Source organism: Lissotriton helveticus, chromosome 7, assembly GCF_964261635.1.
Source record: "Lissotriton helveticus chromosome 7, aLisHel1.1, whole genome shotgun sequence".
In the NCBI taxonomy this organism is placed as follows: domain Eukaryota; kingdom Metazoa; phylum Chordata; class Amphibia; order Caudata; family Salamandridae; genus Lissotriton; species Lissotriton helveticus.
The window spans coordinates 1,785,566,978-1,785,590,649 of record NC_136068.1 but is presented as its reverse complement, the minus strand read 5'-3'; the positions used below and the strand labels follow the sequence as shown (position 1 = coordinate 1,785,590,649).

The following is a 23,672-nucleotide window of genomic DNA, read 5'->3' as shown; positions in this document are numbered from 1 at the left end:
AGTATAAAACAAACACAAGAAAAGTATTAATGTAAGAAATAATGTAGATTCTGTATCCACCCCAAGATTTACTAATTAATTAACCCACCCGATTAATCAAAATGTTACCTAGCCATTGCAAACAAATAAAGCAGCGTTTATATCTATCAGTCTCCGTTATTCCATGAGACTCATATGCACCTAGAATAGTAGAAATGACATCACACAGACAAGGAAAAGCAAAACAAGCACATGCTTCTTTTAAGTTTGCAGCAGTTAGTAATGACAAAAACGAAAACAATAAATTATTTTATTATTTTGCACGAACAAAAAGATGTAACAATTATGCACGTTTATGAGCACACATGTTAGTCCCCCCATGTGTAAAGTTTAATCTAAGTTGTATTAGCACGACATATCACAAATCATTAATATTATTATTCATGTTATGGAAATGTGACTTCGCGAGTTTAAACAAAATTTTGTTTTCTATCTCGCTCCATCAATATCAATCCATGCCCAGTAAGAAAATGAAACTGTGAATGTGCATCTTCCACCGGAGGGAGATGTAGACTTTGGCACAATTAATTATGGGCCCTGGGTACTCTGGCAAAGACTGCTTAACTAGTATTAGAACATTGGAATGTTGGGAGCTCCATTGAAATCAATGGAGTGCTCCAAGCTTATAATGGCTGGTATAAGCCTGGAGCTCCAACATTCCAATGTTTCTTTGTTCACAGCTCTGGCTGTGAACAAAGGCTTCAGGGACCCTGAGGGGATTCTAATCCCCTCACGCTCCCATAAGGCTTTGTTCTTTTATGTTAGAACATTCTGCCATCTAGTGGCAAAATGTTATAATAGCCTTATAGCCCTTCGTAGTTGGGCTATACCGGCTATTAAAGTCCCTCTCCCTTGTTAAAGGCCCTCGCCTTCGGCTCGGGCCTTTAACGCTGGAGAGGGCCTTTAATAGCCGGTATAGCCCTCTACGGCGGGCTTTAAGGCTATAATATGTCGGGGTTCTATGTGAAAATTAGGAGATAATGGAGTACTAGCTCCATACTGTGCGTAGTTGTAATCTCGAAGCACTGGATACATGAAGGTGATGCTCAGCAAAATACTTCTCTTTCCTGTGTTCAGATAGGTGACCGAGGTTTAACAGCTCCCCCCCCCCCCCGAGAGAGTTTTGTCTGCTGAACGGAGAAAAATTAGTGCAGAGCAATGTGGGATCAGTGGTGGATGGAGCTGCACAACTCGATTCTATAACGATGCCTTGAAGCCTGATCAGTGGTTGTTTCTCGTCCCAGTTAAGAATATTTAAAGGTCGGGTGTTGTGTATTGCTGGCCTGGCAGACATAGCTGCAACTATTGACAAAAGTAAGATCATGAAATGGAGGCGCACCTTGTTCAAAGCGTGTTGGAGCATGTTTCACTGCTAATGCTCTTAAGATAGCAGCCAACAAGGCGGGTTTTTAAGTCCTTAAATACTCTCATGCTGCTACTTTTCCAGCATGGTTTTGGTTACTACTTAAGTTGCCCACATAGATACATTGTAGAGCTATAAACTAGCATCCTGTCAAACACCTGTTGTTTTCTAATGAGATCTCAACAATGGCCTGTTTAACAGACACCGCATGGCAGTGCTCTCTATGCTCTCTATAACAAATGCTTTCTTACCGAGGTACTAAGTTGAGTCGATATAGATTAGAGTTCATCCTTAGAGTGGGACAGAAATTCTGTTAGAACATTGTGTGCAAAATCGAACCCCTTATCGCAAGTTAGTCTCGGGTCCGAACGACCTTTTGAAAGCATGTTCGAAACATTTTAACAAACAAATCAACAAACATTTTAGTGATATTATTTAGTAGCAATTGAGTACTGTCCTCCATTTCCCCCCAACCACCCCCTCTCTCTTGCCTGTATTTCTTGCCTCTCTACCCATATATTCCTGTTCTTCTCTTCCAGTCCACCTGTCCCTCTTCCTCCTCTCTCTCCCCTACATCTTCTTTACTGCCTTTATCTACCCAATCTTCATTATTGGTTCTTCCCCTTCTATCACCCCCATCCTTAAATCACCTCTCGCATCGCATGATGCCACCCCCCACATCATTTATTGAGAGGTACCTGGAGCCTTATTTATGAAGGCCTTGCGCCACCGGTGCGTCACTTTTAAAATGGGAAAAAGTGACGCACCGGTGGCGCAAGGCCTTCATAAATAAGACCCGTGGCATTTTAGTTTGTGCCGGCCACCTCAGAGATCAAAAAATGGCCTTGGCTTGGCAGGAGATCTTTGCAGAGAGGCCCTTGCAACGTAGGGGCAGGGAGGATCCACTCTTTGGCCCTCTAGCCTCTCTGTAAAGCACTTCAGTGCTCTGTAAGGGCTCCAAGTGCGTCTCTGAGCTCAGATCTCCATGGGTGGCAGCAGCCCCAAAGACCCATCCACGCCCCAGCTCCTGTCAGCCAGCATTGACACTCTGATTGCTCCTGAATTAAGGAAGCTGAACCAAGCGCTTTATATTTCAAGCCCCATCTGGCGACAGGCCGACGCCGCAGCGCTTTGCTGCGCACTCTGGCAAACCCCGACTACAGGACGCTTCATATTTTAAGTGCCGGCTGGTATCAGGCCGCGGTGGTACTCGGCGCTACTCACTCTGGTAGCGCCTCAATGAGTGGCGCTGCAAGCGTTTCATATTTCACGCCCCTGCTGATGCCTGGCAGCTGTTCTACCAAGTTTGTCTCATCCTGAGAGTTACTGCACCTAGCGTTTTATATTTCAAAGGCAGGCCGCGGCATTGCTCGGTGTCCAGCACTCCGATAGCTCCTAAAGGCGGGAACGATGCATCAAGCGCTTCGCTTTTCACGTGGACAGTGAAGTCCTGCTCCAGCGACTGGCAGCTCAGGAGTAATCAAGTGGACACTCTACGACTGCACAGGAAGCAGTGCGCGGGCCGTCAATCACTCAGTGCCCTAGGGAGCCAGTGACTTGCTGAGTGATAACATTTGCAAGCGGTGCAATTTCGCACTGGCATTTTCATGTCCAGTTTATAACACATTGAATTGCATTCTTGCCCACACATTCGGACTGAAAGACTGGTGCAAAAAAAGATATATTTGCACTGGTCACTTAGTGCATATGCCGGTTTTGACCATATCACGTGGTGCAAACATGAGTGCACATTTGAACCTATGCAACCTGGAGTCTAACATTGTCTGACTGAAATCAAAGGAATCCTGCCCCAGATGCAAATATTATCACATAGTCAGTCACTAAACGTTTGTAATCCAGCCCTTGCTGGCTGCTGCTCAGCTGCCAGTCAGGTCGGGCGCAGACACCCCGTGAACAATAACAAGCTTATCAAAATGCTTTTCTGAATGTCAGGAGCTTTGTTTATTTCATGGCTGGCTCATGGAAGACATACGCAGAGCATTCGTGTTTTGACCAAAACAAAAGTCTTCCCTTTTTGCATTCCGCCACCATTGCTACAAAAATAAATACTCACTTTTTTGGCCTACAATTTATAGACTTTTGTTGCAATTGGTGTTGCAATATTTAGCAATGCCAATAGCTCAAACTTCATTAATGTGATACCTATTGCATTGCAAATGCTTGTTATGTATGGAGTTGTCTGCTCCGACTGCGGAGCCTCTGCAGTGGTTACTATTAAATCATAGTTGTGAAAACCAAGAAAACTTACACAACAATGTAAGTTTACCTTTGTGAATCAGGCTTTATGTGGGTGATCTGCATTATGAAACTATCCTCCTGGCCCAGCTAAGACAAAACATATGCCAGACCCCAGACACCCCAATTAAAATTACTGGGGGTGCGGTGGCTTGGACGGCAATGAGAAGAGTTGAGTAAGTCCGGAGCTCCTTAGCACCCCGGGACCAAACCAGAAATATCAGTGTAAATTCCATCACCACCGAGGTCACCTAACAGTTTATTTACTACCGGAACCCACCAGGCACAGAGCGGCTGAAAAAGCGCACCGAATATCCCACTCTGGAAAAGATGAGACAATCGAAGGAAAATAAGTGAGCGGAGGAAAAACAAGCAAGTTGGCGGAACAGAGGTTCTAACGGAGACAGAAGGGAGATGGCACAAGCTAATCCTGCAGAGAGTCGACGAGAAAGCCAAAGGTCAGTGCCGCACTCTCCCGCAAGCCCGTTGGACACCCCCTTCCCTTAAAACCGGAGGATAAGCACTAACGCTGGCAGTTCTGAGAGCTCGAAACGAAAGCGAAACTAACGCAAAACAGGGGGCAGCCATCTTAGAAAACAGAAAACAGTAACAACAACGGCACATACAAAACAGGCAAAGGAATAGGGGGTCTAAGAGATCGCCATCTTGGGTGAGGGAGAAACCAAGGCATTGCATAGCGACAATATATGCGACCACCTCAGAGGACCTGGTGAGCAGTGCCAAAAGGAAATCAGTCTACGTGGCAGCCATATTGGGAGGGGATCAAGGCACAGAAACAAGGCAAAGAAAACGCCTACAGGAACCAGAGAGCAACCAGAGGGGTAGAACACGGAACGACACCGTGAAAAAGCAAACACAGAACCGCACCGCCAAAGCGGCGTGCTAAATCTGGGGGTCAAAGATACCACGTCAGGCCAAGTGCGATACCCAGAACGAGTACCCAAGCGACAAGAAAAAGCAAAAGCGAGCCAGCAGCAGCCTAAGCGGCGGCCATCTTAGAAGCCGTCTAGAGGGAGAACAACAACAACAAAGGCGAGCAGATCCAGACCGTAAGCCCTCAGATATCGGCCACCAGGAGGACAACATACAAAACTGTATCGGGGGGAAAGACCGAAAACAACACAAATGCTCAAACAGACGGCCATCCTATGACCAAATGCCAAGAGAAATTCAGATAGCGCGAGGGGATGGCCATCTTGAGAGGCCCTCGCACACAAAGACAATAACGAAAATGAAAGCCGCTCTGACCGAGGCGACCATCTTAAGGGCCACCCTAAAAACAACCGCCAGCTCCAGGCGCACAAAGCCGAGGGCAGCATAAACAAAATCAACGCGCACAGCACCAACAAGCCAGGAAACGCACCAGACCAGGAGAAGGCGGGCGAAAATCGTAAAAGCCTCGCATCGTAACAGGAGACAAGGTCAGTGCGAGCAAGCCGGTCAAGAATCAAGAACAGAGAGAGCTCAACTTACGGACAACCGGTCCCTCGACAGCGAGTTGGAAGAAACAGAGTAAACCCCAAACAACAAAAATAAACACAAGAACAGCCGACAAGACGGATAAAGACCCAAAGCCAGCTAAAGAGCGAAAAGCAACATCGAGTTCACCAAAGACAAAAAACAGCAGCGTGACAGGAGGCACTCGCACAAAATCATACCCCGCACCGAGAACAGCTGGGGCAAGCGAGCAGGGCAAGAAACCGGCACAGTCAACAATACTTGGCAACGAAAAAAGATTCGGGGTCCTAGAGACCAAAAGAGGGCTGTGCAAGATGGCAGGGAGTGACGGTAAAGCAATCCAACAACAAAAGAAGCCAAAAGCAGAGAACACCCCAGAATCTCCCTTCAAACAGAAAGGAGATATTAGCGCCACGCTAGACAGTATCCTGAAGAAACTCGCCGAGGTCCACGACCTAGCAAAATCAACCAAACAAAAACAACCGATGCCATACAACTCGAGCTCGCAGCCTGCAGAGCAGACATCCACACAGCTAACAGTAGACTCTCCATAGTCGAACAAAGAGTGAGCGACATTGAGGACAAGTCACAACTAGCAAGCAAGACAATGGGACACATTGCCAAATCAACGTCAAACCTACAAAAACAAGCGGCTGACTTCGAGGGCCGACAAAGGAAGGGAAACATAAGGATCCTTGGTATACCAGAAGGGGAAGAAGACAAAGTGGGATCCTGTGTGGCAATGCTGCAGGACCTTATCCCAAAAGTAACCAACCTAAAGTTTGAAAACCCCTTCGAGCTAGACAAGCCGTATAGAATTCCCACGCACAAACAAGGCAACTGACAGTCACCAAGGCCAATAATATGCAAGGCCCTGCGATCACACCATACAGAAGCCATTTTCGGTGTAGCGAGGAAAAACACAAACCTGATATGGCGAGGTAATAAGATCATACTAAAGCAAGACTACTCAAAAACAACAGTAGACATCAGAAAAGGCTTCCTGGCGAAAAGAGAAAATCTAAGGAAAAAGAGCATCACCTATTCCTTCGTCGGACCAGCAAGATTCAGAATAACAAACAATGGTACAACACTAATCTTTGATGACCCAACAGAACAGGCACGATACCTGACGGGAGCCGAACTGCAAGAAATGGAACTAGCGACTACATCATCGAAAAGAAGGGTATCACAGGACAATGAAACATGAAACAGAATAGAAAGGACACCCAACATCGTACTCACTAGTAAACATATCTACCTCATACAAGGCTCATACTAAGCTCTCAACAAAGAACAGATTTACAAAAGGAACACCCTGCACACCAATCGACCTAACTACCTCACTTAAGGACGTTGAAGGTATAACAAACACGAACTAACAAACATATCTACCTCACTCAAAGAAACGGAACTATGAGACTGAGCACTGAGAACACCAACAAACGTATCTACCTTATCCAAAAGCAACGTGCGTCCCTCCAACAGTAACGACCGCTACACCGAACCGAACAGCATGCGATTGTAGAACAGGCTCCTGAACAGTACGCAAAGCGGAAATAAGCGGAATCAAATGCAAACATATCCTTTAAGAGAATCTAACCGATTAGATCAATGGGAAGGGGAATGCCTGTAATGCCATTCATTAATTAAAAACTGGAGGGAGGGGGGCAAGAGAGACTTTTTTCAACAAGATCTATAACCAAACCAAACAAAGTCCCGGGGAGGCAGGGGGCAGAGGACATTGCTGTTGCACGCTTCCAGCACGACAAAGAAGTAGGAAGGGGGAGGGGAGGGAGGGAAGGACAAGGGAAGGGAGGGTTTCAGTTATGTTTTGTTTATTCATTTTGTACCGTCAGTTGGAAATGTCCCATCCGTCATGTAAGCACACCCACACCCTAACAGCAAACTCAGACAGAAATCAGGACCAAGTAAAGCACACAATGTCCGCTGGCCACCCAACAAGAGCAAGAACATACCTTTCACAGACTCAGAAATTGAAGACACAGCGATCAATACAACATCGGAATGAATAGTAACACGACACTACAATCCGACCTCAAGGTCATATCACTGAACGTAAAAGGGCTGAATCATCCTGTCAAAAGAAAGAAGATCTTAGACTACTTAGCAAAGACAAAAGGAGACATTATCCTCCTACAAGAAACCAAACTATCAGCAGAAGACGCAGACAAAATCAAAGCGCGCTGGATAAGCCACACAGGCGGCTCACCAGCAGTAGGGAAAAAGAGGGGAGTAAGCACCCTAGTGAGCTCCAAATCCAAGATAACAATCAAAAGAGTAGAACACAAAGACAAAGGTAGACTACAGCACACAAGACTGAAAAGAGGAGAAGAAACAATATCGGTAACCAATATTTATGCACCAAACACAGATGACACAGTATTCTGGGAGGGAGTAACCAGGAAGCTAGAAAAGCATCACACAAACAGCCTAAACATCGTCGCAGGCGACTTCAATCTAGTCCTAGACCACACACTAGATAGACAGTCACACTCCAAGACTAGACCACCGACCACCCACAACACCCTGAAAAACATCTGTAATAGATTTCAGTTAAAAGACCCATGGAGACTACAGTACCCAGACACTATAGACTATACCTTTTACTCCACCCCGCACAACACCTACAGTAGAATTGACTACATCCTCATCTCTAAATCACACACACACCTGACGGAACACACAGACATAGCAGCTAGAACGGTCTCAGACCACTCCTGCATTAGCCTTCATCTGTCAGGGAGACATAATGACCAGACTACCCGAAAATGGCGATTCAACAACATAACGCTAGCAAAGAAAGAGGACAAAGATACGATTGAGGGTTCAATCAAAAACTACATAACGGAAAACGACACAGCAGACACAAATCCGAAATGCCTGTGAGAGGCCCTGAAAGCAACCATAAGAGAGAACCTGATCGAAATCAAGGCCAGAAGAGACAAAGAAGCAAAGTCACAGATGAACAAATTAGATAGAGACATCAAAGTACTGGAAGCAAAACACATAGAAGACACCACAAACTCAGACCTCCATCTAACGCTCACAAGCAAGAAATATGAGTACAATAGAATCCTCAGCGAAAGAGCAGGTATGTGGATCAAGAAGTATAAACAAAACAACCTGTGCGAGGCCAACAAGGCAGGGACAATATTGACATCATACCTCAAACGCAACCAAAGACAGCACTCCATAGCAAGTATCACAGACAAGCAGAACAAAACACACAAAAGCCACTCAGAAATACTACAAACCTTCAGAGAGTTCTACGAGGAACTCTACACAAAGGACAATAACATAGATGAAACTGGCACCACAGACTACCTAAAAAGATTCAACCTACCCAAGCTACCTGATGAAGAAGCGAGAAAACTAGGCCAAGACTTCAAGGAATCCGAAATAGCAAACGCCATCAACGCACTAAAAGACAACAAAGCACCGGGACCAGATGACTATACAGCACCCTTCTACAAAAAGTTCAAAGATTTTCTAGGCCCGGTCCTGACTAAAGCATTCAATCACTGCGCAGAAGAAGGCACAGTAACAGAAACAATGTCACAAGCCGACATTATAGTCATCCCGAAAGAAGGCAAGGATCCACAATGGCCCAAAAACTACCGCCCAATATCGCTAATCAACCTTGATTGCAAACTATATGCAAAAGTACTAGCCACCAGACTCAACAAAATACTACCCCAGCTAATCGGAAACTCACAAGTGGGGTACATGAAAACCTGCATGTCGCATGACAACACCAGACTCCTATGTCAGGTGATTGAACACTACTCTAACTCAGTCAACCCAGCCATTGCCATCACGCTAGATGCCGAAAAAGCGTTTGACAGGGTCTCCTGGCACTTTCTCGAAAAGTGCATGCAAGAGTACAACGTAGGGAGCGAGTATACGAAGAAAGTCATGGCGCTATATAAAAACCAACCGCAAAAATCGCCATTAAGGGGGGTTCATCTGCCCCGCTCAAACTCGAGAGAGGCACGAGACAGAGGTGCCCACTATCCCCACTACTATTCTTACTAGCACTAGAATCTCTGATCACGGACACCCTGGCAAACAGAAACATTACAGGAATAACAATAAACAACACAACTGCCAAGATTGCAGCCTACGCAGACGACCTTCTAATTCTGACAAACGACCCATCAGAATCCTTACCAGCACCCATGAACACAATAGAAACATACGCCAATCACTCAGGCTATAAACTCAACAAGGACAAATCAGACTGCGTGCCACTCAATGTACACAAAAGCAGAGAGGCAATAGGGAACATTGGACTAGCTTGGCAGCCAAAGGCCATCAAATACCTGGGCATCCAATTCAAAAGAAGCCTAAGGGGCACTCTGGAACTGAATGAGTCACTCACGCTGAAAAAGGTAAAAGATCTACTAGACTCATGGTCACTCAAGTACATCACATGGTGGGGCCGCATAGACACCATCAAAATGACGATAACACCCATAGTCAATTACCTAGCGGACATGCTCCCCCTGCCCATGACAGAAGACTTCCACAAACGACTAGACCTAATGATCAACAAATTCATATGGCAGGGTGAGGGTGAAAGCGAGAATAGGCCTCCGCAAGCTGAGACTGGGGAAAAAACTAGGCAGACTCAACCTAGCAGACCAGAAAACTTTCCCACTAGCATTCATAGCCAGAAAAGGAATACATTGGCTGATACCAGGACAAAAGTTCAGACCAACGTGGTTAGCCATAGAGAAAGCCATGCTAAACAACACCAGCCCACTAACACTACTCACGGCAAACAAAAAATCACTCAACAACAACCCGATCCTAAAGTTCACGAAACAAGCACTACTGAAGTTAGACCGTAACCTAGAGGTCAGCATCAAAAACTCACAATGGGAGACACTATGGGAGAACAACAAAATCAAGTACAGAGGTAAAACCGTAGACATGTGAGAACGAGAGGGATTCACTTCCCAACACAACTAGAACATGAAGGAACACCACAGACCTTCAACAACCTGCAAAGAGAACACAACCTACCAGACATGGAACTCTACAACTTCCTAGCCATAAAAACAGCCTTAACAAAATCAAAGCTACACAGACAAACCCACTCGATCTTCCAGCTCATGGAGAACATAAACAAGATGAGCCACCAAGTCTCACTTCTGTACAAACTACTCCGACCAGCCATTTCTAAGCTCAACGATAAGAAAGTGGCCTACTGGGAAAGCCAAACTGATACTAAACTGTCGCTCGCCTTGAGGTTTCTTTTTTGAACTGCCCTAGCTGTTGCCAGACCAGCGCTACAGGAGTAGCAAAGTAAAAAATCAACTTTACCGTCCACAAGAGGGAGGAGGAAGCCAACGCGAGGCCGCAGAGGAGGTGAGAGGCGCGGCTCCGGGACTGCGAGGAACAGCGTCAAGTCCATCAGCTGTTTCCTCTTCCCGCGTGAGCCGCGCCCCCTCCCAGTGCCCGCCCCCATCAAGGCGCCTATAACCTCTCGCGGCCCCCGCTTCGCCGGAGCCGCTCGCCTTGAGGTTTCTTTTTTGAACTGCCCTAGCTGTTGCCAGACCAGCGTTACAGGAGTAGCAAAGTAAAAAATCAACTTTACCGTCCACAAGAGGGAGGAGGAAGCCAACGCGAGGCCGCAGAGGAGGTGAGAGGCGCGGCTCCGGGACTGCGAGGAACAGCGTCAAGTCCATCAGCTGTTTCCTCTTCCCGCGTGAGCCGCGCCCCCTCCCAGTGCCACGCCCCCTTTTTTAACTCTCACTGACTTAAGCAAGTCCCTCGACGCGCAACGCGGGACGCGCGCGGGTCGCAGCCCGGGGCGAAGCCCGGGCCAAGGGCGGGCCCGTTGTTGCCCGTTAGAGCCCGATAGAGACCGGACCGGGCCACCCCCCTTTCTCCACTGAACCCACAGTCATCTAACATCATGCCACCAAAAACTAGGAGCACTACTAATACCAAATCTAAGCATGCGCAGGAGGTAGCCCAAATAACGGGCCCCATTGACCTGTTTATTTCACGGACCCATGAGGTTATAAATCAGAGTATTGCGATAATGGAAAAGAGAGTGTCGTTAGATCTCATGAACGCGAATGCAAAGCGTTCCTCACTAGGTGCCATCGCTAACGCCACTTCTCCTATTCATCCCAACCCTCATAACTGTTCCCTTCCCATGACTTTGGTAACACCGGAAATAAATACAGTACCATCTACAGTAAACCTCTCTGTAACACAATCCGAGTCAGATCTCTCACTAAACCCGGACGATCTGGAAGCAACCCCTGACTTGGCGATCTGTCAAATTGAGGAAGATCTTCAAACGAACGCAAGTCTGCTCCAACAAGGTGAAAGGGAAGGAGCCATTCCTAAGCGTAATATAACAACTACTGGAAACGTAACAAACATGGCCCAGTCCTCTGCCCACGTCATAACCGACTCGATTCTTACAACGTCGCAAAGCATCCTACTCCCCCCTGCAACCAATTCACCCCATCTGGCATTTTCAAATGAGTCTTCCGACAATGTATGCAGAACATGCAAAGTCACCTCCCAAGTTCTTACCACTGTTAAAGATCTCCTATTTCAACATTTGAAACCCATTCAACTCAGTATCAGGAATGTAGAAGCTCAGTTAAATATAATCTCGGCAACCCTTCTTGACTCTAACACGCGCATCGAAACAAGAGGTCAACGGAACCCACCCCAGCTACCAAGAAAACAACCACATGTACAAATGCATAAAGTAGCTGAACATTCCAACACACCATCCCTAGCTCAAACACGTCAAAAACAAAATGTTCCAAATCAAAACTCGCAACCTAAATTGCCCCAAAAACAGCGGAATAAAACCCCTGCAGTACCTAACCAGCAATTAGACAGCACCGCAATGACCACTGTAGCCACCCCAGGTCTAGCGATAAACAGAGATACTACCAGAACCCAACTCGATAATAAGCCAGCATCCTCTTTACTGAAATCAGCGACCTGCCAGCCGTCCCCAAAGAATATCGGGAAAAAAACATCAGTAATTAGACGCCCTGCTCACTTGCCCCCGGAGGCCACCCCCTACACAATAGTACTTACAGGTGTACCAGAACTTACTGATGATACCACTGAAACTGCATGGTCACTAAAAAACAAAGTCATGCAGTGGCTAAGTATTAATAGACCTCTCGAATCCCATCTTTCTGGAGGGATTACCACGGCCCGTAGGGTAGTCTGGGTAGGCAAATCAACAAAGTCAACCCGCGGGGATTGTATTATAGTGACTTGCAAAGATCCCTCTGTAGTGGACTACATCTGCGCCTGGCCCTCACTTGAAAAAAAAGGGGGGATAGATGCTCGACATCTTTCCTTTTTCTATCCCCCAGCGAGACAGGATCGCAATACCCCACCATGGTCCTGGCACCAGTTCTCTACTGAACCATGGAAGCAAGAGCCATGGAACCACACGGAGTATCCATATGATTATTCAGGTAGAAATGGGCCGAGAGAACGGCTGAGAGATCGGCCGAGGCACTACTGGCAAGAAAGACCCTATCATACCTACGAAGGTTGGCAGGGGGTTTCAATGCAAAATCGATTTGATTGTCTCGAGATGGTCGATTGACCACCCAGGGATGAACCCAGACATATGAGATCTGTCATTAATCCCCAACCAGCCAACCTCGCACAACATTTAGTATTTCCAGAGTCTCCCACTGCAAACCACACAAACCACAAAAACCCACCTCAAGAACTGCCAAATGTTCCCTCTAATATCCCAAAAAAGCCACCCATACCACCCTTAAGTCAGAAGACGAGGGCTCTTCTGGATTATGTCACCAATCAATTGTAGCCCCCAATGTTCTAGGTGGACCCTCGTGGGTCAGTTCACGACATCTATCATTAGTTGAAGATGACAATAACCAGCCAAACTCACCACACGTTCTGACGGAATCTGCAGTTTTGAGCGTTTCCATCGTATATTGGAACATTGCAGGTCTAACTACTAAAATAACATCTTCATTGTGGCTCGACACAGCAAAGCAACATCAAATTCTGTGTCTACAAGAAACTTGGTGCACAATCCCATTGCATTTGGCGGGATATAAAACCTTCTTCACCCAAGCAATACCAGGAAATATGGGTAGACCAAAGGGGGGGCTTACGACCTACATTGCCAACACCCTCCCTTTCACAGCCAAACTACTAAAGGAGTCACCCACTTTCCAAATTATACGAATTACACAATCAATAGCAACCAAAGGAAACAATCACATAATTATCAACTACTACAATAACTCAGGCATTCAGGAATGCTGTCTGTACCTGGAAGAAATAGTCGCATTCCTAACTCCACTTCAAAATGACAATAACAATACATCAACTCATTTTATCTGGGGTGGCGACTTCAACCTGACACTGTGCCCAAAACACAAAAATGGGATCTGTGGGCTTCTAAATGAACTAGGGAATCCGATACCACATTTTGTACATTCATCATGTGGCAATAAATTAAATGAAATTCTATTTTCCTTGGATTTGGATTTTGCCAACGAATTAGTTGATCCGCAGCAGGACTATTCACCCACCTTTCATGGGCGAGGTTGCTCGACAACCATCGACTACATAATGGCCTCGAATTCCTACAAAGGGCAACTAATTAATTATGAGACCGGAACAAATCCAATAAGTGATCACTATTCGCTCAGTGTGGTAATCAACCTTCAACAAGCAGTGACTCACCCTGCTAAGGCTGTTTCTCTTGATCAACATTTGATCTCGATTAACAAACTGAATGGATACACAATTAAATGGGCAAAAATCGACCCAGACGAGATGACACAGAAGATTCTTGAGAAAACTCAACACTGGCTAACTAACTGTATGTCTCTGGAGACCCCACCCGAAATAATCGTTACCTCATTCGAAAGCATACAAAAAACAGTCAGGGACGAACTATTTGTTAAATCAAAAAACAAGCTTAAGCCTCATCTTGAGAGATGGTTCGATACCTCTTGCCGGAAGGCTCTCACATCTCTCAAAGAAGCCCTACGTAAGCAACCGAGAGAGCCTCAGGAAGTGTCCCAACTGAGGAAAAATTACAATACTGCCCGAAAGGACCGCAAAAAACAGATCAAGCGAGACCTCTGGCTACGTCTACATGACAGTGCTCAAAGGAAAGATAGCACTGCATTTTGGCAGACCATAAGATCACCCTTCTTGGCCAACAGCAACGACCCTGACCATCTTGATGTGGCAATAACCGAGGAGGACTGGGTTTCTCATTTTTCAAAAATCTTCGGTATACCAATAGAAGCCACATTAAACAATCATATTCAAGAAGCTGAATTGGAGAAAATCACCACTTATCCCATCAACGTACATTTCTCCCTAAACGAAGTCATAAAGGCAATGAGGGCTTCAAAAACCGGCAAGGCCCCCGGCCCTGACGGAATTCCAATGGATCTGTTTCTATATGACGTAGACTATTGGTCAAAAATAATCACGCGGGTCATGTCAGCGGCAGCTTCTATAGGCCTCCTCCACTCATGATCATCCTCCACACTACTACCTATTTTTAAAAAAGGTGACCGCAATGATCCAACATGTTATAGACCTATCTCCCTTCTGGATTCCACTGGCAAACTTGCAGGTCGATTACTCCTGGACCGACTACAATCTTGGGCCCGGGTGAATAATATCGTAACTGACCTGCAGTATGGTTTCCAGAAGGGCCTTGGGACCGTGGAACAGGCCCTCAACCTTGTCCTCCTGGCCGATAAATATGTCCGTGCTAAAGGAGGAAACATCTTCCTCGTTTACGTAGACTTAAGCGCGGCTTTTGACTGCGTTCAGCATGCTAAGCTTTGGCAAATTTTAGCCGACCTTGGCGTGGATCCCCCAATACTAACCTTCTTAAGACAACTTTACACCAACGCAGAAGGCCGTGTACGATTTGGCACTAGTGGGGAATTGTCACGCCCCTTCCAGATAATGAGAGGAGTACGACAGGGCTGTGTTCTGGCTCCCTTCCTGTTCAACCTCTATACAAATGGGCTTGAACAGGCGATGCTGGGAGGGAGTCAGGACTTGCCACAGATTAACCATCGCCCGATACCTACACTCTTATATGCTGATGACTCAGTAATCCTAGCACGGACCCTAAACGAACTTCAGCTGCAGCTTAACAAATATGTAACATTCATGGACTCTCTTGGCCTTAAAATTAACATCAAAAAAACGTTCACAATGAATATTTGCCCAAGGACAAAAATTTCCAAACCCATCTTTGTCAACAACAACAGATTAGACAAAACTCCGGTGTATCCATATTTGGGTATCCTAGTGGATGACAAAATGAATTGGCATAAGGCAGTGGAAGCTAGAAATCTTCATTTCCGCCGAGCAACCTCAGCATTAACATCCTTTTCGAGGAAACTCGGCAAACCAGCTCCATCCGAACTGTTAGCCATTTACTACGCCAAATGCCATAGCGTGGCTACCTATGGAGCTGGAATTTGGGGGTACAGCCGCATTGACCAACTCCAGCTCACCGAAAATGCCTTCATTAAGTATATTCTTGCACTTCCCCAAAGTTCCCCGATATTAGCTTCGCACCGGGAGCTTGGTATGGAATACATCATCGATACCATCCGATGCCAACCTATTTTACTGTGGCATCGAATATGGTGTAATCCTGAAAGTCACCTAACTCGCTCCCTTATTACTGACTGTCTAGGCCTAACACACTGGCGGAAAATCCCGTGGCTAAAATATATTCACAATTTCTTTAAAGATCTGGACTGTGAACACTATTTTTTAGAACCACCTTCAGTCGAAGACATCTCAAGAAAAAAGCTAAAGCAAATGGCCATGAGCCACCTGAGAGACCTTCGAAACCAGGCCGAGATTACCAAACCGCAAAATGAAAAGATTTGCCCGCTGCAGACAGGAAAAGTTATCCAGCCATACTTGACATATTTCCTATCAAACTACGAAAAGTTCCTTCTAACGAGACTACGCTTCGATGTCTTCTTTCGTTTGGTGACATTCCCTGACATACAGAACTGTTCTCGTAACCTGATGAGATGTCCCTGTGATGGAGTTTCTTCACAATCTACTATTCACGTTCTCCTCTTTTGTAAATACTATAAATCAGCTAGGAAAACGTGGATCATTCCTATCCTCCGGTCCAGTGGTCTCAGGCAATCTTACCCAGCCCTTTCTTATCTCCAATCTCCAAAATCACCACACGAAGCCAAACTTATAGTGACTTTTCTCAAGGCAGTTATAATAGCACGTCGTAATATCCCTAGCTAAAATTAAGCATTTGTGTTAATTCGTAAATTGATTTTACTGTTTTAAAATATTTTTCCTGTACAATGATCTCATTTTTATATGATTCTATTTCTTTAAATTCTTTCAGTGTGTAATATTCCGTTAAATGTACTTTTTATGATTATTCAATTTTATAATCGAATAAAAGTTGATGAAACTAGAAACTAGACTAAACTGTCCGAACAGGAAATACAAATTATTTGGGCTTCCCCAACCAAGAACATGATATCTCCAGTACTCGCACAAACCAAATTCTGGATACTACACCAAGCCTACTGGACGCCAGCACGCCTGGCATCTGTAGGTCTAAAAGACAATGACACCTGCTGAAACTGCAGTTCAGGGAAAGGAGACCTAGATCACCTCATCTTCAGCTGCTCCAAAGTCAAAAAGTTTTGGAAACACCTGCGCGCCTTTGTGTGGTACTATACCTGGTAATATTTGGCAGCACGCAGCAACCCCAGAAGATAAGAAGATGGCCTAATCTCTGCTGATGAGGGGTAAATACCCCGAAACACGTGTACAGGGATGGCGAAGATTTGAAGATACGCGAGAATTCGAAAGAAGATGCATCACTGAGAACAGTACTACAGTTACCATGGTCCTTAGCGGCGATCCCGCTGGTGTATTAGCAGTGTGCGACCCCATTTTGGTGAATGTTTATGCTCCTTGGACCTTTGAGCTGACGAGCTCGGGACCCCGCACCTGCGCGCCTTTGTGTGGTACTACACCTGGTAATATTTGGCAGCACGCAGCAACCCCAGAAGATAAGAAGATGGCCTAATCCCTGCTGATGAGGGGTAAATACCCCGCAACACGTGTACAGGGATGGCGAAGATTTGAAGATACGTGAGAATTCGAAAGAAGATGCATCGCAGAGAACAGTACTACAGTTACCATGGTCCTTAGGGGCGATCCCGCTGGTGTATTAGCAGTGTGCGACCCCATTTTGGTGAATGTTTATGCTCCTTGGAGCTTTGAGCTGACGAGCTCGGGACCCCGCACCTGTGCGCCTTTTTGTGGTACTATACCTGGTAATATTTGGCAGCACGCAGCAACCCCAGAAGATAAAAAGATGGCCTAATCCCTGCTGATGAGGGGTAAATACCCCGAAACACGTGTACAGGGATGGCGAAGATTTGAAGATACGCGAGAATTCGAAAGAAGATGCATTGCAGAGAACAGTACTACAGTTACCATGGTCCTTAGGGGCGATCCCGCTGGTGTATTAGCAGTGTGCGACTCCATTTTGGTGAAAGTTTTAGAAACAGGTGCTGAATTTCACTAACAAAACTCCACGCTGCACCCTTAAAGAGTCATTCGCCACCATAGTGACAGCACATATCTCACAGGAAATTACGAGCCCAGAAGATAAGGACCTCCTTGACTTTCTCCTCACGTCGGCAACAAAAACAATTCTGACAAACTGGAAGGACACCTTCCAAGGCCACCTACAAAAGCTGGCTCAACTGGGTGATCTTCCTAAGAGGGGCAGACACGACCACCCTCAGAAACACGCCAGGTAGACGCCACTGCAGAGCGATGTGGTCCAAACTGGACAAATAATGGACACCTTCAAACCACCATAGGTAAAGCGCCTCTCCAAATCCATCAGGGATAAGAGAATAACATATCAGGAGGGCTCCATACCAAACAAAGACGCAGTCACTGTATAATAACCAGGGCCAAAGCTCTACTCATCCGCCCAATAGTCCTGTTTTTTCTGTCTAAACCAACCGCTACCACCAGACGCTTCTGTTCTATGTTATATGTTATATGTTTGTTTCGTGTTTTTAAGCCAGCGACGAGAATTTAACCAAGAATGTGCAATTAGATGTCGGTCAGTAGCTGTATTGTGTATCCTGTAAATACCAATAAAAATATATTAATAAAAAAAATAAAAACATAAATAAAGTTACTGGGCCATATCGCAGAAGTATCAACCAGTTTGCCATCATATCAAGCAACTTTGGGAAGAAAGATGCATCTACCACCGATGGTACATTCCCTTTGAGCAGACAAAGGTCCTACATCCAGAATCCCAAGCAATGCCACATTTTTCTCTCCAGGTTGTTTAGGGCTATTGAAATTGTATTTGGGACCCCTATATTAATACATATTATCACTCCTGAGAACAATTAGAACATCAGGATTGGTAAAGCACTTTTTTCCATTTCCTAGACAGTTTAAAAAGCTTTGCTGTGTGCAAGTGGGTATCTTTATGTAACACAATACTGACATTCTGTCTTCTAAAGACTGAAAGCATCCTGTGACGTATTTTACAGTTATGTATCCTAGGAATGTTCCTATGTCAACAGTTTCACTCTTCCAGGCTTGCATCAAGAACCACAAAACCTCACTGCACACAATCATGGGGTCATTACTCAGGGCACGTTGTATGAGACTTCACAAACAGGGTTTTATTGACTCCCTAAGCTGCCTAGAAAAATATGCAAATCTGAAACATATTCTACTCTATTGCACAATTTTTAGAAACGTTTGACCTGAGATTGAATGGATAATTAGTGATATCTTTCATGTAAATATTGCTCTAAATCCATGTAACAGTGCATTTGGCCCCTGGCGTATGAGCCCAGCAATTAAACTTGTGGAGAACAACCTTTATCTCATTGATCTTCTTCTAACAGTTGTCAGTGAGACAAATTTATAATTTGATTTAAGAATATTTAATTTGTTTTTAAAGAAATATAATACATTATATAAATCAATGCTCATGCTTATCATACACGCAATAAAAATATAATGTCAATTAAAATAGGGTGTAAATATCATTCTAAACCTATTAATTTAATAGCAATGTTTATTTTTATCCTAGAATAAATTATAACACAATTAGTAGATGTAATATGTTTATTCATGTATTCAAAATGGATCGCCTTAAGAATAAATGAAATCAAAGGAACGGGCTATGAAGTAACAGCAGTAGATAAGAGAGAAAAAATAGGAGTAGAGAAAAAGAGGGTGATGATCAGAGGAATTGGGTAATAAGAAGTGAAGAAGGGAAACAAAAACATTGGGAGATTCCATATTGGTAGATATATACATATTTGTATGAATATCTATGGAGGCTTAATCTTTTGTAAATATGAATCTGAAATGGTTCATAAGGATTCAGCAGATATAGTATTGCAGTTGTTATTAGATGGAATAATATATGAGCTTCTTAGTGTATTTTACTTGCAATAACTAGACAACGGCGAAACTTCAGCCCTCATCCTCCTGGACCTATCAGCCACCTTCGACACAGTCTGCCACCACACACTAAGAACACTCCTCCAAGAAGCCGGAATCCAGAAGAAGGTCCTAGACTAGACCACGTCTTCCTCTCTGGCAGAACCCAACGAGTCCGCCTCCCACCCTTCCGATCCGAAGCCACCGACATCATCTGCAGCGTACCCCAGGGCTCATACCTCAGCCTGACCCTGTTCAATGTCGACATGGACCCCCTCGCACAAATGGCCCGCCAGCACAACCTGAACATCATCTCCTAGGCCGATGACACCCAGCTCATCCTCTCCCTCACCAAGAACCAACACACCGCCAAAACAAACCTCCACGAGGGAATGAAGGCTGTTGCCGAGTGGATGGGGAACAGCCGCCTGAAGCTCAACTCGGACAAGATGGAAGTCCTCATCCTTGGCCCCACTCCTGTGCGTGGGACAACTCCTGGTGGACGACCACACTGGGAGCACCTCCAACACCCACAGACCATGCACGCAACCTAGGATTCATCCTTGACTCCTCCCTCTCCATGTCAAAGCAGGTCAACGCCATCTCCTCCTCCTGCTACAACACCCTCCGCATGCTTCTCAGGATCTACAAGTGGATCCCGCCCGAAACCAGAAGAAGGGTGACCCGAGCCCTCGTCAGCAGCAGGCTGGACTACGGCAACGCACTCTATGCAGGAATCCTGGCCAAACACCTGCAATGACTACAACGCATCCAAAACGCCTCCGCCTGACTGATCCTCAACATCCCCCACCACATCTACATCAGCTCCCACCTATGAGACCTGCACTGGCTCCCTGTCAACAAGATGATCACCTTCAAGCTCCTCACCCACGCACACAAAGCACTCCACAACACCGGACCAGCCTACCTGAACAATAGACTCAAATTCTACAACTCCGCTCCGCCAGCCTCGCCCTTGCTGCCATCCCGCGCATCCAACGTGCAACCTCCGGAAGCAGATCCTTCTCCTTCCTCGCCGCCAAGACCTGGAACACCCTCCCCACCCATCTACGGCAGACCCATGACCTGCTCACCTTCAGAAGGCTCCTCAAGACCTGGCTCTTCGAGCAGTGGCAGCACCCCCCCCCCTCTCCCTCAGTGCCTGAGACCCTCACAGGTAAGTAGTGCGCTTTACAAGTTCATTGATTGATTGATTGATTAGGTCTTGTAGAACTTGATGGTATATGTTATGAAATGACATTTTATAATGGTTCTACTATGTTTTGCAATAATTTGACTGTCCACAGCCCCAAAAAACTTAATTTCTTGACTGACTGACTCACTACTGTGTTTGCGAAGTTGGGTTCTTTAAAGAGGTTTGTCTTTAGCTTTAAACTGAGGAAGAGTTAAGGCACTCCTGGTAAACACAAGACGGATGGCATTCCTGATTCAGGTAGCCGTTGTCTACATTTGCTCCCTGAGTTGATAAAAGACATTTGCTAATGTGTGCTTGTTGTCCTTTCCTATGCGTTCAACCACTAACTTTCCCATCAGCCATTCTGGCACTGGCAGGCATTGGATATGTAGTAAATAACCGTTAACCAGCATGGCGTGTGTATGCAGTGTGAGGCCACTGGAGTCAGTATTTGTTCTAGTCAAGCTCTAAATCATACCCATATTGTGTAATTTGAGTATTTCCTCGTTTCAGTGCCAGTTGTAGAGATCTACCTGTACCTTTTCCATTTCTAATCTCCATTGTTTAATACTACCAGTATTAACCCCTATGTTGATGCTGCAGTACTAACACAATGAGCCATTCCAGAGTTAGATTGCAGGAACTGTTTGGAGGTTACACAGTAAATTAAGTGACAACAGTGAACGTTGAGTTACACTCAGGTGTGAGTAAATTTCTTTCTCTTTTTTTGCAGGATCTGATATGACGTCATATTACTTGCAAGGATGTGCCACACCTAATCTTTGTTCTATCATACATCTCCTTCCTGGAACACATGTAGATCTGGCTTCATCTCATTATGACTGCACACCAGCCTCCTAAGAGTTATGTGCAAACCCACCCCAGTGCTGAGACGATGATTATCCAGCCACCTGCATGAGTGCTATAGCTAATAGGAAACAAGCAAGTTGAACCTGCATCTTCGATTGTTGAAATCGGGTTTAATGAAATGGACTAGAGGTAACATAACTCTTACTTGGGATGTCTGCAAAGCTTCCAATCTGCTTCATCCTGCACAGCAAGTTACAACGCTAGCACAGCGCTGTTGTGTCTTTATCTAAAATACGTGGCAGGCCCATCCACAGAGTGGCAGACACAGTCCTGATTTATGCCTTAAGGCCTCAATTACAAGTTGGGTCGAAATGTGGTTTGTTCATCATGGGTGCACTGACTTTTCCTCAACTGGGTTTTCCTGCTGCAGGACCATGGCAACGGATTTCACCAGTCATACAGCAGTAAAATCACTTTGAGAGAGGGTTGCTGTGCAGCCAGGCATGGTTCCTTGGCCCCACACCCTTTCTACTATTTCAGAAGACGAACATATAATGTTTTCCCCGCATGCAACTTTCTCCTTTGACACCTTCTGACCTGGTCCCCTCACACACAATTAGTACCTGCTAAGAACAGGACAAAATCTCAAAACATTTTGCAGAATTCCACTTGGTAAATCTGTATTTGCACCATTATTCGCTGTTCTGTGGGGATTAATTCAAAATAGGTGAATGCTGATATTGCAACTGAAATTCCTGCTACCTTATGTCTCTTCTCATAAGGTATGCCATCTGACATCTCCCGTAGGATAGATTAAAAAACAATGGTTCTTAAAAATTTATTGGGTATGACATATGCACTCTTAGGAAGTGTTACTACATCTCCTTAAGGCCATCAGATATCCTTTAAAGACTATCTTGAATTTCCAGTGAGCCAGCAAACAATATCAATATGCCAAACAGCATTTCAATGGGCCAAATGACTTCACTACAGCAACATTTGACATCACCATCATGCCATCTGACATTTTGTGTGGGTCCTCTGCAGAAGTCCCTTTAATAATTCATGGCGGACTTACGACATCTTCTGTGGAACCTATGGCTATTCATGGTGTTCAACTGCTATCAACCACTGGATATATCAACGTATGCAAGAACGAAGATTTTGCTCACCATTGTAATGTTGACTCATATAACTAACTGTTAAAAAAATGCTTACATCGGTGGAGTCTTTTAGTCACAAACTAATGCTGATTTGATACAGTAACTGAAAGAAGATCTTGCTGTTGACACATAGTCCTAAATTATGGTCTTGCAAAAAGGATTCTCTTGAGTCAGCAATGGGCGGTGATAGGTAGGGAGAGATATTTATGTTTGAGACAGAAAGCTCTTGTTCTAATGTGTGTCTGCATCCTTCGACACACATTCTTGATGAGAGCAGAGCCATGTGCGTGTGTACAAATTGTACCTTCTCCTCCCTCCACAGACTCATTGCCTCCTATTTAACCACCCTGAGGATGTCTGCAACTGATGGGCTAAAAGGATGAGGAACAGTCAAAAAGGGATCCCTGGGATGTATTTACTGGACCTTAGTATCTATACCCATACAGTTATATCTTGGTACCCGACTTACAGGTTACCATAGGTAACTGTATAACAGGGTGAAATTTATATAATGATTCCCACAAAGAAAATGTTTGTTAACAATCTGAATTTTTATTAAAATGAAAAAATCATTCACATTAAAGATACGCACATTTAAAATTTCAAAGGAACTTTCCCTGAAAAGTAAAAGTTAATTTCTATAATAACACGAAACAATGTAAAATAATAAGACATGTAAATACATTATATATCACAAATTACAAGATTGTATTACCAAAGACAATATATAGCATAAAGCAAAAAGAAAAAAGACCCCTATTAAAACGGTGGCACTTGAGTATTGTTACCACTATAGATTACTTGATCCACTAGCTATAGATAATATGTACAC

General features: G+C 45.0%; 1 protein-coding gene across 1 annotated transcript in view; it reads left to right on the top strand.

The window, feature by feature from the left end:
• The window catches only part of LOC144767715 (phospholipase A2 inhibitor gamma subunit B-like), a 347,909-nt gene extending 324,688 nt beyond the window's left edge, over positions 1-23,221 (top strand). Inside the window, exon 5 of the mRNA XM_078651105.1 lies at positions 21,601-23,221. Within this exon, the coding sequence (XP_078507231.1) occupies positions 21,601-21,728 (128 nt within the window). The 3' untranslated portion in view covers positions 21,729-23,221. The remainder of the gene's footprint in view (positions 1-21,600) is intronic.
• Positions 23,222-23,672: the final 451 nt, after the last annotated feature.